At 37.9% G+C, this 13,096-nt stretch overlaps 1 protein-coding gene across 7 annotated transcripts in view; it reads left to right on the top strand.

Moving 5' to 3' along the window:
• Positions 1-13,096, top strand: part of ndrg3b (ndrg family member 3b) — a 93,020-nt gene that overhangs the window by 61,969 nt on the left and 17,955 nt on the right. For 4 of the 7 annotated variants that reach the window (XM_077214141.1, XM_077214137.1, XM_077214138.1 and 1 more), the window contains exon 4: positions 12,042-12,147. In XM_077214141.1, coding sequence (XP_077070256.1) covers positions 12,042-12,147 — 106 coding nt within the window. Of the gene's footprint in view, positions 1-3,600; positions 5,895-12,041; positions 12,148-13,096 lie in introns of those variants that run through there. The other 3 variants (XM_077214142.1, XM_077214143.1, XM_077214140.1) reach the window with 3 other exon arrangements.

Raw genomic sequence — 13,096 nt, 5'->3', positions numbered from 1 at the left:
TTAGCAACTAAACTCTGCCTGAAAGAGTCCAGGCTGAACGGTTCCCTGAAGCCCCATAATGCCTGATCTTTTCCTTAGCTTTTATAGTTGCCAGCGTTATGAAAAGCAGTTGCTATGGAGACGGTGTGGTGGTTGAGTGCCAGATGTGAATGGGTCTCTGTGGATGATGTAAGCTGACGCCTGTTGCGCTTCTCCAGAAGAGGGCAGTGTAAATACATGGAACAGACAAGCTGTTATCACACAACGTGGAGAATTATGTTTGGTTCTGTGCTCGATTTGTACAGTATGTTTCAGATTTTTTTTGAATGAGATGCTTAAATGAGCCTAAATGACATCTGTTTTGTTAATGCCGTTTGGTCTTCTAGCCAAACAAATAGCAAACAGCATCAGTAGCTATGCGAGCAGTGTCTAGCTGATGACACAGCATTGGTTCTGTAGGGATATGGCATTGGGTCAGATGGCACACGGGGAAGCGGATGTGTTTAGTCAGGCGTGACGCTCACTCTACCGGAAAAGGACAGGTACTAGAGATGACCATTTACTCTCATTATTACCATCGTATCTGCTGTATGCTACAGGTTTTTTCTTTCTCTATTGCTCGTAAACACAAAAACATGTTTACGGGTTATGAGTTTAATCTCTTGCAGCAATTATGTAATTCACAAAGCTGGTGATATAAGGTACGAGAGATTGCACGCTGTGCCAAATCCCCCCACAATAACAATCTCGAGTGCCTTATTGCTTTTGAAAGACTGTTAACACCCCAGGTGAATACGGTAAAAAAAAAACTACTGTATCACCAAACTTCCTAGCCAGTTGATTGATTACATTAAGAATTGCAAACATCTGGCAAAACGAGGCATTATCTAATTAAATCTCCATTCATTTGCTTACATCTCTAGAACAAAATCTTGAACGTTGTATAAAGTCAGGTTCAAAATTCTTTTTAATTTTTTTCTTTTTGACATAATGGATTCACAGGCTTTTTACTAAAGGGGGATTGGATATCTCTTTTTATCCTTCCATAACTCAGAAAATACTGCCTGAAAGAGCCAGAAAAAAAAAATCACCATTTCTTTTTTAGGAATAAAATGTTGTATTAAATCAGGCAAATGATTTTTCGTCTCGCTTAAACCATTTATTTATAAAGTTTAAAAAATACATTAAGTTAATGAGTAATTGTTTTAAATAACCATGAACTCAGTATTGACTAAAATGAACGTGAATTAAGATTTTTGCTGTAATTGATCATCCCTACTTCCTTCAGAAGATATAGTTCCTGAAAGAGAAATTAAACTACAGTTAATAAGTTACAAGGTATTTCAATACTGTTAGAATATGTCCATGACCTTAATTTTTGGCCAGTGAGTATTATAATATCTATTTTATAATGATGTTTAGGCCTAAGCAGTCTTTTGGCCAGAGCATAGCAAAAGCATTTTTTAGTCTTAGTTCATGATACTTAATCCATTACCAAATGTTAACTAAATTAACCTTTTTGTGTTGCCAAGTACACTTTCAGCAATAGGCATTTTGTGCTGAAAATAAAGTTCAGTACTGTAGTGTGGTTCTGTATGCTGCCCTCTGTGGGTCATAAAGAGTATTGCATTCTCTTTTAACACACTGTTTTGTAGTTGTCAAACACTGAAGAGACGGAGCTGACATTTTAATGTCTGAGATCAAACCTCTCTGGCTCTCTCATCTCTGTCTGACAGCGTGTCAGATTTGGAGCATCCTCAACTGCTGCTGTGGCAGGATACACCTGCTGCTTGATGTGGCCGCTCTCAAGCACACACTCCTGCGTACAGTTACACTGATAGGGGTGTGTTCCAGGGCTGGGGTGTACACGCGTGGGCCGCTGCACGGGGGGCTTTCTTTGCACTCTGTAATCGGAGGGAAATCCTTGTTCTCCCCACTCACTCATCCATCAGAGTCTCAGGTGCATCCTGGGACAAGGTTACACCATCTGAAATGTCAAGGGTTAACCCATCTTTTTGGGTTATGTTCGTATGTTCAAAGATCAGGATCATTTACATTCTTGATCATTATGCAGGTTGTATTCCTCTTGTGCTTGTGATCCTCATGGCCTTTGTTGCAGCTCACAGGCTTTTTGTTGCGAGTTTTTATTGTTCAAACAGGGTTGGAGTGATTGGAAATTTGCATCACGGAATGTTGATGTGATTTTATTACAGGAACAAAAGGAATGATGATATAATATTTACTTATGGTGGTTTGTGTTTGATTGTCTTCAAGGTCTGTTTCCATCAGAGATCATGGTAATTTGTCATTTCAGTGCATTCAGAACGTATTCAGACCTCTTAATTATTTTAAAAAATTTGTTGCAGAATTATGCTAAAATGATTTTATCATTATCATTAGTCATTATCATTATATCATTATAATGATATCATTATCATTATAATTTTATCATTTATCATTATCATTAGGTGTCTTTAACTACTATGTATATACATAAAAAAGGACAATGTACTCATTGTGTTCATGTTATATTGCAAAACACTTGTTTGTTATTGAGGTGGGATACGGGTGAGGTTAGGGACAGATTTTGTGGTTAGTTAGGTTTAAGGGTGGGTTAACGGATAAGAAAAAGGTCAACAGTTCATTTATAGATAATTACTGAAATTTCATTACAGCTGTAATATATGTTAGGTATTTTAAAATATAAGTAAAATGTAATACAACGTGCACATTAAAGTGTAACCACAGATTTTCAACCTTCTTTTTATTGTTACAGTAACAGTAGTATATGTACACACAAATGAACAATATTTACTCATTCTCCGTATTTCTTGGACCGAGAAATTCATGTTAATTTTTTACCAAAAGCATTTTAAAAGCTCCAGGGCTTTCGTGAAAACGAAAGATTATTCCTCATTTTTGTATGCCGCCCATAGATAGTCGGATCAACAGAGGGTTATTATCAGAACAGTAATTGTGTCAATGAAAATCATAATTTGTCTACTCTTTAAACAGCATTATGGAACAATACGGCAACAGTTTTAATTCTCACCTGTACGTGACTGTGTTTTGCTTCAGGAGGTTGGACATGACTGACAGAACAGTTTCTTTCAGTTTTTAACCTCCGTTTGGTCAAAATTTAGTGCACATAAACTTTGTGGTGCTTATTAATGTTTTTCTGCCTTTTTTTGGGGCTTAACAATAACACAGAATGGTATAGGCACAATATCGGATTTGGATTGGTCTTGTCTGACCGATATCAATCCAGGCAAAAATTGAAGTATCGGAGCCACGATCACAGTGTTTTAGACCAGGGTTCCTCAACCTTTTGCCTGAAACACTGCACTGTATTATAAGGGATCTAAACCCATTCCATGGTTTAAGGTACAGATGAATATTTAAGTCGGTAAATTCTAGTTCACATGAACTCTTCTCTCCGCTGAGCGTGTCGCGTTCAGTTACGATGAAACTCTCTCCAAGATTATTCAATGATTCTATTATTAGGCCTATACTTGATCTGTAGATAAAGGTCTATGGTTTTGCATAAAAGGATTTTATCCTGCTGGAGTTTATTGCTGTTTCTAAATCATGTAACTTTCTTCCGGGTGTCTGTTAGATCACAACACTGGAGTAGAGAGCACTATGAAATGTTCTTCACACGCATAGTAACTGAAATTCAATCCAATGCGAACGCTGCGCGCTGTGACTCCATGTTTCTTCTGCGCACGAACCGTAACATCTCTAGTTATTGGTAGTTAAAGACACTTAAAATAAAGTGTGACCAATTATTTTTGCACATCAATCTACACTCCATACGCCATAATGAACTGCAAAAAGAAAAAAACTGAAATACCACATTGACACAAGTATTCAGACTCTTTTTTTTTAATGTAACATTTAAACTCTGGTGTATCCCATTTCTCTGGATCATCTGTGAGCATCAGGTGCTTATCTCAGAGCAGCTGAATTGTTGCACGCCACTAATGATCTAAGATGGCCTATTTTACAAACCATTTGTTATGCATTGTTATTGAATTGTAAGGTACACAATCTGATGATCTAGGTCAATTACATCTTCCTTGTAGGTTGACTCTTGCAGCATGATGCTGTGAACACTCAGGTGTTCCACATCAGGTTATATCGAACAGTAAATATGTGAATGACAGTAGTATTTGTTCATACTATGACAATATTTCATTGATGTGAAAGGCAACACAGCGTACAATCTGTCCGCTGAAAATGGAAGAAAGTGTTTGTTTGGTAGTAACATTGAGTAAACTAAATCAAAAAACAACACAAATTGCTGAAATATCTTTCAAGGTTCATGAAGTATTTTTTTTCTTGAGGTACTTGAAATCATGTAAAATAGATATTTGTATATTGATTAATTTCTGCAATTTGTCTGAAATAAGCTGTACTCATCAATTTTGGACGGACAAAATTTAATGGCAACTATAATTAAGTATTTTAGTGTGTTAGTCAACAAATATGTGCACTACTTTAAAGCAGGACAAAAGATAATTAAATCTGCTTTAAAATGTACTTAAAACTTGCAATGTGCACTTTAGAAAGTGTATTTAAAGGGAAAATAACACACACAGTTTCTGCCAATCTCATGTTAATCTTGAGTACCTATAGAGTGGCATTGCATCCTTCATATCACTGAAGAGTCTTTAGTTTTATTAGATTTATAAAAGACAGATACGCTGTACCGAGTCTTTCCAAAAACAGCTGAGCTCCTGGAGGCTTGTGTGTGTACTCTGAATACTCTTTAGTGTCCTTTTATTTCATTAATATTAAATGACCTGCGAAAAAGTTTTTTTGTTTTTTATTTAAATGTACTTTTTACGATTTGCAGACGTTTTGCTGTGTGCGTTTGTGTTTTGGAGGAGGCGTGGCTTTGGAAACTTATTGCTCTCCTAAATGTGTTGGGAACTACGACATCGTAGGGAGTGATATAGTGCCTAAAAATATCATTGTAACTTCTGGATGCAGAAATGGTATTGTATCCTAATGCTAAACCTCTGACATTATCAAACAGCAGAACGGATAGGTTTAAGAAATCTCACACCTGTAGGAAACTCATTCGAAATTTGCAATTGGAAACACCGCCTCCTCGTTGCTCAGCACAGTTCCCCAGCACTGCAGCCAGGCTGCGCTCTCCGGACGGGAAAACCAGAGGAGGTTAAGCTCAGGATTAACCAACTCTGCACTGTGGAAGACAAACACATTTCCCACACCAGTACCTTTAATGCATTCTCCTTTTAGATTTTCTGTCTTGAAACGCAATAGCGTAGACATTTGGAGATATTCGTGCATGTATTGTCGCCATATGGAGTTGTCCATTCCTGTCACTATGACAACAGCAGTTTGGATGTTACCACGTGTTCTGTTCACTAGACATTCTCACTTTTGGATTCTCACTTGATTTATCCTCCTCTATTAATTACATTTCCTAATAATCACCCTCATCAACTTGCACACTCGCACACTGAAACAGAAGTTGAGGTTTACACAGCCCACCCCCTCCACCTGACCCTGTAAATCCAATTAGAGCCGCTTGAGTGCCCTCCATATCTAACACTCATCGCTCTCTAACACACTCTCCAGGCATTTATACGTCTGCTTTGCTTTGGATCCCTCTCTTATCCTGCAACGTCGGCTGCTATTGAGGGGGAAAAGACATTTTATTTGTTATCGGTGGGTGTCGAAGCAACGGGCTGCCCTGTTGTCTTGTTCCTATCTCTCTTGTTTCTCTTAATCGCGACTGTCCCCTCCCTAACCTCCTGCCACCGCCCCTCTCTCTGAGGAGAGTGAGAAGAGGGAACAGGAGAACCGTCTGTTCTGCAATCGCTGGATGAAACATGACAGCAGAGCTGGACATCGACCAGGTTTCCTGTGCAGTGACTGCCGTGGTGAGTGTTAACAGAAAGAGTGTGTTTTGTCTCGGAGTAGCCTGTTGCTTTCCCTCTGAAGCACCAGCGGGAACTTTGCAGATGAACAGTTCAAGCTCTCACGCCTGTGCATGAGTGCTGGAGTTCGAGTCGTGTCTAGCGTAGGTAGTGTGGGTGAACGATGGGCGTTATCTGCCTTTTGTCTGACGGTTGTTTACGTGTGGTGTGTGTGCTTTATCTTGTGCTTTCATGTGTCTGTAGTTTCAAAGGGAGGCGTGTGTGTGAGATGCTTTAGTGTTACTTAAACAGTGGAGCACGGTGATAGCAATGGGTTCAATTGTCAGGGAATGCAACTGATAAAAATGTATTGATTGAATGTAATGCAAGTCGCTGTGCATAAAAGCATCTGCCAAATCCATAAATGTAAAGAAATGTATATGCTATGTGAAGAGTATTATATAATTAATAATAATGAATTGATTTACTTAACACATATTCCAGGTGATATTATGCACGTACTATATAGATGATATTCATTGTTAATCTACTGTAAAATAATTGTAATATGTTCTACCTTTTGTAGCAACTTTTTGGCTGCCGTCACCAATCCCTCTTCTTCCCTTCAAAAAATGCGTTATAGAATATCAAATAATGACACCAACTTAAATCAAATATTGGTCATTTTATTGGCAAGCTGAAAGGAATAAAATACAACTATGCATGCTTCTCCAGTATCAATGTATTGCATTTTCCATCAGTATAATGCATGATGCTGAGCTAAGTAGTTGCATTGGGATTGTCAGTTTGCCCATTTAGATCACATTCTTACTGCTTTACGTTTGAACAGACACAAATAAAATCTGTGTCTTGTAGAAGCTACGCACAGGTTTACTAACCTCCCTGACTTGACTGCTTTTAAATTCACATTTATTTGTATAGCACTTTTCACAATATATATCGTTTCAAAGCAGCTTTACAGAAAATGCATGTTTCTACATTACAATTTAGAGTAATTTGTTATCAGAGGGGACTGTGTCCAAGTAAAGTCCATATATCCAGAAACGTACAGTTCTAAGATAATACAAATAATGCAGTTAGCTAACATCAGGTATTCATTTAGGCAGAACAAATGATCTTATTAAAGCAGTTATAACAAGTTGTGATCATAATGATTACAATATATAAAATGTGTCAGTGGTGCATGTTGATTCAGTTGAAATCCTCGTAGGAGTTGGCGTCTTCTCTTCACGGGCATGTTTGGGCATCTGAAATTTTCGTAAGAGGCGTAATCTCTAAATCCATCGTGAGGTAGAAACCGAAAAGCAAATGAAAAATAATTAGCGTAGCTGCTATTCATAACATTTCAAGCAAAATATAATCATGTGCATTTCATCTGATATAACTGGAGTACAAGGTTATAAGATGTAATATGTGAATGCTTGGATAAAGAGATTTGTCTGAGCCACGAACATTATCAGGATGGCTATTCCAGAGTTTAGGAGCAAAATGTGCAAACGATTTTCCTCCTTTAGTGGACTTTCTAGGTAGAGTTTTGTAACCTTAAAGAGTGTGATGGATTGTAGCACAATAGAAGATCAGTCAAATACACAGAAGCTAAACCCTGATGACATGGTGCTACGACGTGGTGTGAACGCAACATAAGCTCAGTGTTTTGGTTCAGGAGGAACTGTTAAAGGTGGCTGCTGTTTGTTTGTGGCGCTCGGTGACTGTCTGTCTACAACTCTGCATAGCCTCATGAAATGCGCTGATGACGTGCGATGTCTACGTGAGCAGGTGCCGTATGGAAATGGATATGTTGACCGGCAAGTAGGACACAATGGACCAAATGCAATGACTGGATACACATGTATTGGTCCTGAGACTTCCACAGAAGAGATATGTAATTAAAAAATATATATATATTTAGACTTCTATTATTGATTGCTGTCAGGATGTAAAGAGATTGTAAACCAGAATAACAAAAAGTGTTTATGAAAAAAATTGCCTACCCTACCTTTAAATAAACAAAATATGATCTCATACAATCTGAAAGTATGATCTAAACCACCTTTATTGCCTGTCCCTGAATAGCAGTGTAATTTTGTAGTAGATTTAAGAGTGTCATGATCTAAAGTGTCTTTGCGGTTTACAGACCAACAAGAGACAGCTACTTGTGATTGGAGCAGATTTGGACTTTCTCTGCAACAGATATGACACTGACAGCTGCCCAGTCTCTTTGTCAAGTTCTCTTTCTACCATCTTATCCGAGTGCTGATCTTTGACAGATCCATGACACATTTCTGAGCTGCCCTCAGGCACAACTACATCTACACTACTGTGAAAAAAATAAAAAATAAAATGCAGCAAGCAAAAAGTGGCAAAATATTTAGGCCTAGTGGTCTTTTAATGGCCTTAACCATTTTATTAACAAATCACTGGTCAGGAAATTAACAAGAATTGCAGAAATACTTTAGATAAAAGTAATTTGGCATGGAATAGCCTTCCCCTTTGCTTTCTTTGAATATTCAAGCCATGAGGGTAAACTTGCAGACAGCTTTTTACAGGAAGAAGAATCAGTGTTCTTCCTCTTAATGTTCAGACTATAGGCTTCAGACAGTTCATGAGTAGTTGAAAATGTCTCCCAGTTTGTTTGAGTTTATTGTGATACAAAATATTCACTATAGTAGGGTTAGTATAGTATAGTATAGTATAGTATAGTATAGTATAGTAGGTAGTGCATAATTTCCTGCCCAATGATTTGTGGTTAAAATACTTAAAAGGTTAGTGTTTGGCCATTTTTGTACCTGCTTCAACCAAACCGCTTACTTTTCCATTTCTGCCCTGCTGCTTGTGGTTGACTGTTGTGGTGTAATGTTGTCTTAGTAACTGAGTCTATTTGTTGCAATATGTTCAACTTAGCAAGTGACCACGCAACATCAGAAGTGATCAGGTTGTGGCTGGTTGAAGTACTTATGACTTGTAACAGTATCCATTAATTAAAAACAAATTTAAACAGTGTTTCTATTGCATGTATGCATGTCTGTGTATATATATGTATTATATATTTTTATTATTATTATTATTTTTTATTTTTTTCAAATTAATACTTTTATTCAGCAAGGATGCAATGCATAGTTCAAGTAAAGACATTTATAATGTTACAAAAGATTCTATTTAAAATGAATGCTGTTCTTTTGAACTTTCCATTCATCAAAAAATCACTGTTTCCAGAAAAATAAGTCGCACAACTGTTTTTAAACATTATTAATAATAATCAGAAAGGTTTCTTTCTGAAAATTCATTACCATCTTTACCATTACAGGATTAAATTACATTTTAAAATATACTAAAATACTAAATTATTGTTGTAAATTGTAATTCTATTTCACAATTACTGTTTTGGGGTTTTTTTTTAATCAAATAAATGCAGCATTGTTACGCATTGCAACAGCCGTTTCCATTGTACACAGCTTTGATTATAAAGGGGAATGATCCTTTTTTGTCAGGGCTGCTCACGTCCAGTGTAGAAATGGTGCCACTGTAGAAACACCTGTTTCTGAAGACTGTTTGAATGATACATCAAGAGATCAGACAAACAATCACCGAACATGAGATGTCATGGAGAGCAATATGTGTGTGTGCACACTCAAACTTAACCGCCTTGTCTATTTTTAAATCTGCTGCCTTCAGTCGGTGCTGCTGTGGTTTGCTTCAGGTGTCAGCTGCTAGCATGATTTCTAGCTCTCCTGCTTAAGACATCACTATCAGAGACATTACCTGTGTCTGTTAACATCAACTATGAGATCAATTATTTAGCTTTCTCTTCTTGCCTTTTATTAACGAATGCGCCTGCGCATAATGACCGTCAGTTAAGGTCATTAAGGTCTTGTGTGTTTCTGTGTTAAGTGTGTGTGCAGTCTGCAGGTTTCCATCAAAACAATATCAGTCTCCCATGGCGTGTTTCAGAGCTGCTTTTGGTAAACCCGCAGGCAAATCTATCCAGAAAAATGAAACCTCCCGCTGTGTGTGGAATGAGATTAGAGCTGGACCTGCTGCTCTTCTGTTCTTACGAGTCTAAATTGTGCTGCTAGCCTCTCACCTCATTCTTGTGGTTCAAACCTCATCCTGTTTGTGTGATCTTGTAGCTGAGGTGTCCATTTTGTCCGAGGCGGCAGTTTTTTTTTTTTTTTTTACTTTGACGTATAATGCAGTGGTTGTTGTGGTGATGTGCAACAACAAACAGCACCAGCGTTGGTCCAAAACCTACACCACAATGAAACGCAAGAGGGTGACTGACATTGACATTAATTTGTTTGGAAACAGGCTAAAAAAAACATGAAGGAATTAATTGTGAGCCTGCGCCTGATAGGCTTGCTCTGGTAGGCGGTGTTACCTGTGTTACTCAGTATTCCTCTGTGTAGAGCCACACACCGGTTTACATTACTTAGCCACAGGGGCGTCACTAGGATTTTCATTTTAGGGGGGCTAAGCCCCCAATGAGGGTATGATTTTTTTTTTAAATTATAAAAAAAGCTAACACTTTAGTTAAGGATCTAATGCTCACTATTAACCAGTTTCATTACCATGCAAAGGCAGGGTTTTATAATCACTGTGGTCCCAAATGTGAGGTAGGGCAGATAGGGGGGTTCGGGTTTCCCTGAGACAATTTTTATATTTTGATTTCTCTGATCTACATGTTTTAAGATGTTTTGAAGGCCAAAAAATTTGGATAACAGCTTTAAAACCATGTCAGTGGGCAGCTGATTATTTTTCTCTCCTCATCAGCATCACACTCTTTTTCTCTTTGTTCTCTTCCTAAAGCTGAGCTTGGACTGATATAGGCTTTTAATGTTTTTCTGTCAGTGAAGAAAGTAAACAGGGTCAAATGATAGGTTGATTTTGCCTATGAATCATTTTCTCAGATGCGTTTATTTACTGAAAGCTACTAAAGCTAGGTAAAGTTTATTAAATGCATTCACAATATGTAGGCTACACATTCATTATTGATCTTATGCCTAATACAAGGCCGTAGACAGGGCTTTATAATCAAAGAGGTCCTAAATTTGAGGTTGGTAGGGGGTTAAAAAAATTTATTTCTCTGATGTGCATTTCAAGACGTTTTTAAGACAAAAAAGAATAAGAAATAGCTTTAAAACCATGTCAGTGGGCAGTAGATTATTTGTCAATACCTGCTCTCTCCTCATCTCCATCACTCTTTCTTTTTTTCTCAGTCTCTTCATCTTTCTCTTCCCTTCCTAAACCTGAGCTTTTTTAATTTACTAAATGCTACAATTTGTATTATATTCTCAATATGTACACATTCATTATTAATCTTGTGCCTAACATGATGAAAATGGCTTTGTTAATGTTTCTTGTCCCCTAACAATGACAGTAAACTAATTATTACATTACATATTTCACTTTACATAGGCCTATTTTCAGTTCAAAATGGCGAAATTAGACAAACCTATATTAGTTTGCCTGATTATTTTTTGTCATTTGTTTAACATAAAAAAAAAGTCAAATATGAAATGTTAAGTTTAGCTACTTACATCTTATCTCACACTTGACCGTACGCGTCGAGTCGCACCGTTAAAATTTGTGCTCAGCAGCGTCTGTGAACATAAAGCCAGCCTACTTTGGTCATCTCAAATATTCTGACATTGACGAGCAGTGACAGACCAATGAGGCTCAGATGAACACACACACAAACACACCCTGTCCTCTGTGTCTGACGTGCTCTCTGCTCGGCGCCGCTGCGGATTGAAGATGAAGAACGCGCTGAATCTGATTATAACAAGACTGAAGTGAACATTAATTTGTGTAGCCTACATAAATCACACATTTTTAGGGGGGCTAGGCAGAAGCCCCCCTAAAAAGGGCCTAACGACGCCCCTGCTTAGCCACCAAGGCACTGCTTTTTTATAGAAATAAAAACCATTTAGTTCAGTTGGACAAAGGACGTAACAACTATAAAATGTAAGTGTTTGCTCTCCTCCATACAGCACGACCTGTCAGATTTCACATATCACGTGACTAGATTAAAGGCCCGGGTATACTTAATTTTTCGCGTTCACCTCCGTCTCGCACACTTTTGAGCGCGCAAGCTATTCAAAGTTTTTGTGCTTTTATTGGTAAATTCACATGTCATCATCTGATTGGTTGCAGGAGCACGACATTGAGAATCCTCACGGTGTCCTTCACGTGACTTTGAGAGGGACCCCTAAAGGCAACCGGCCGGTCATTCTCACCTATCATGACATCGGACTCAACCGTAAGTTGTCACGGATATTCAATTTTCCTGAGTTTCCAGTCTCAGAATGTGCCATTAGAGTTCACCTACTTGAGGAATATGGGGACAGGTGGTCTAGATCAGTTTTTCTCAGCCCTGTTCCTGGAGGTACACCAACCCTGCGTCCAAATATGCTGACTTCCCTTTTATATAGTAGGTGAAAAACAGTATGTGAAATTAATATGCTCAAATTCATAGAATTCATAAAACAATGGGCTTAAAGGGACAATGTGTAGGAATTTCTCCCATCTAGCAGTGAAATTGTATTTTGCATTCAAACGAATTGTGCTCTACAGTGCCTCGCTTTTTCAAATGCGTGTTGCAACTATGGTAGCCATTATGTACCAAAAAGCCATGACAGGATGTCTTCTAATAGCACTTCATCGAGTTTTCCTTTGGGTGAACAGGTTTGTTATTTCAAACAAACTGGAACTTGACAACGAACAAACAGATGTTTGATAGAATTGAAAGTTTACAAAGGCAGAGAAGCGGCCAAAAAAAGCTTGTTGAGAAGAAAGCAGGCATGTTCAGCGTTTCTTTTGAAAGCTTTCTCCTGCATCAACTCTTTCCACTTGGAAAAAGCTATCCCGACATTAAAACTTGTTTTTTGCAATCTCCGGTCCTGTGGCTCCACATAAGTCAGTCACGTGACGCTGACTCTGAACGAAAACGCGTTGTGGAAACGCGTTGGCCTAGTACTTTTTGTCCCTCTCTGCAATTATAGTTATACAAGATGGCGGAATAACATTGAAGCCTCCGTGGACCTACCCGTCACATGTATATAAAGATAATAAATTCTTTGTTTACGAGGATAAGTCAGATCATTGGCAGAGGTATTTGTACACCATCGAGGACATACTTATGAATAAAAATATTTATTTTAGATAATAAAATACTTAAAATACTACACATTGTCCCTTTAAAATACCCG

This window comes from Siphateles boraxobius, unplaced genomic scaffold (genome assembly GCF_051911475.1).
Source record: "Siphateles boraxobius isolate OS27281-9 unplaced genomic scaffold, OSU_SipBor_1 68, whole genome shotgun sequence".
Lineage (NCBI taxonomy): Eukaryota > Metazoa > Chordata > Actinopteri > Cypriniformes > Leuciscidae > Siphateles > Siphateles boraxobius.
Note: the sequence above shows the minus strand (reverse complement) of the source record. Positions and strands in the feature narration are given on the sequence as shown.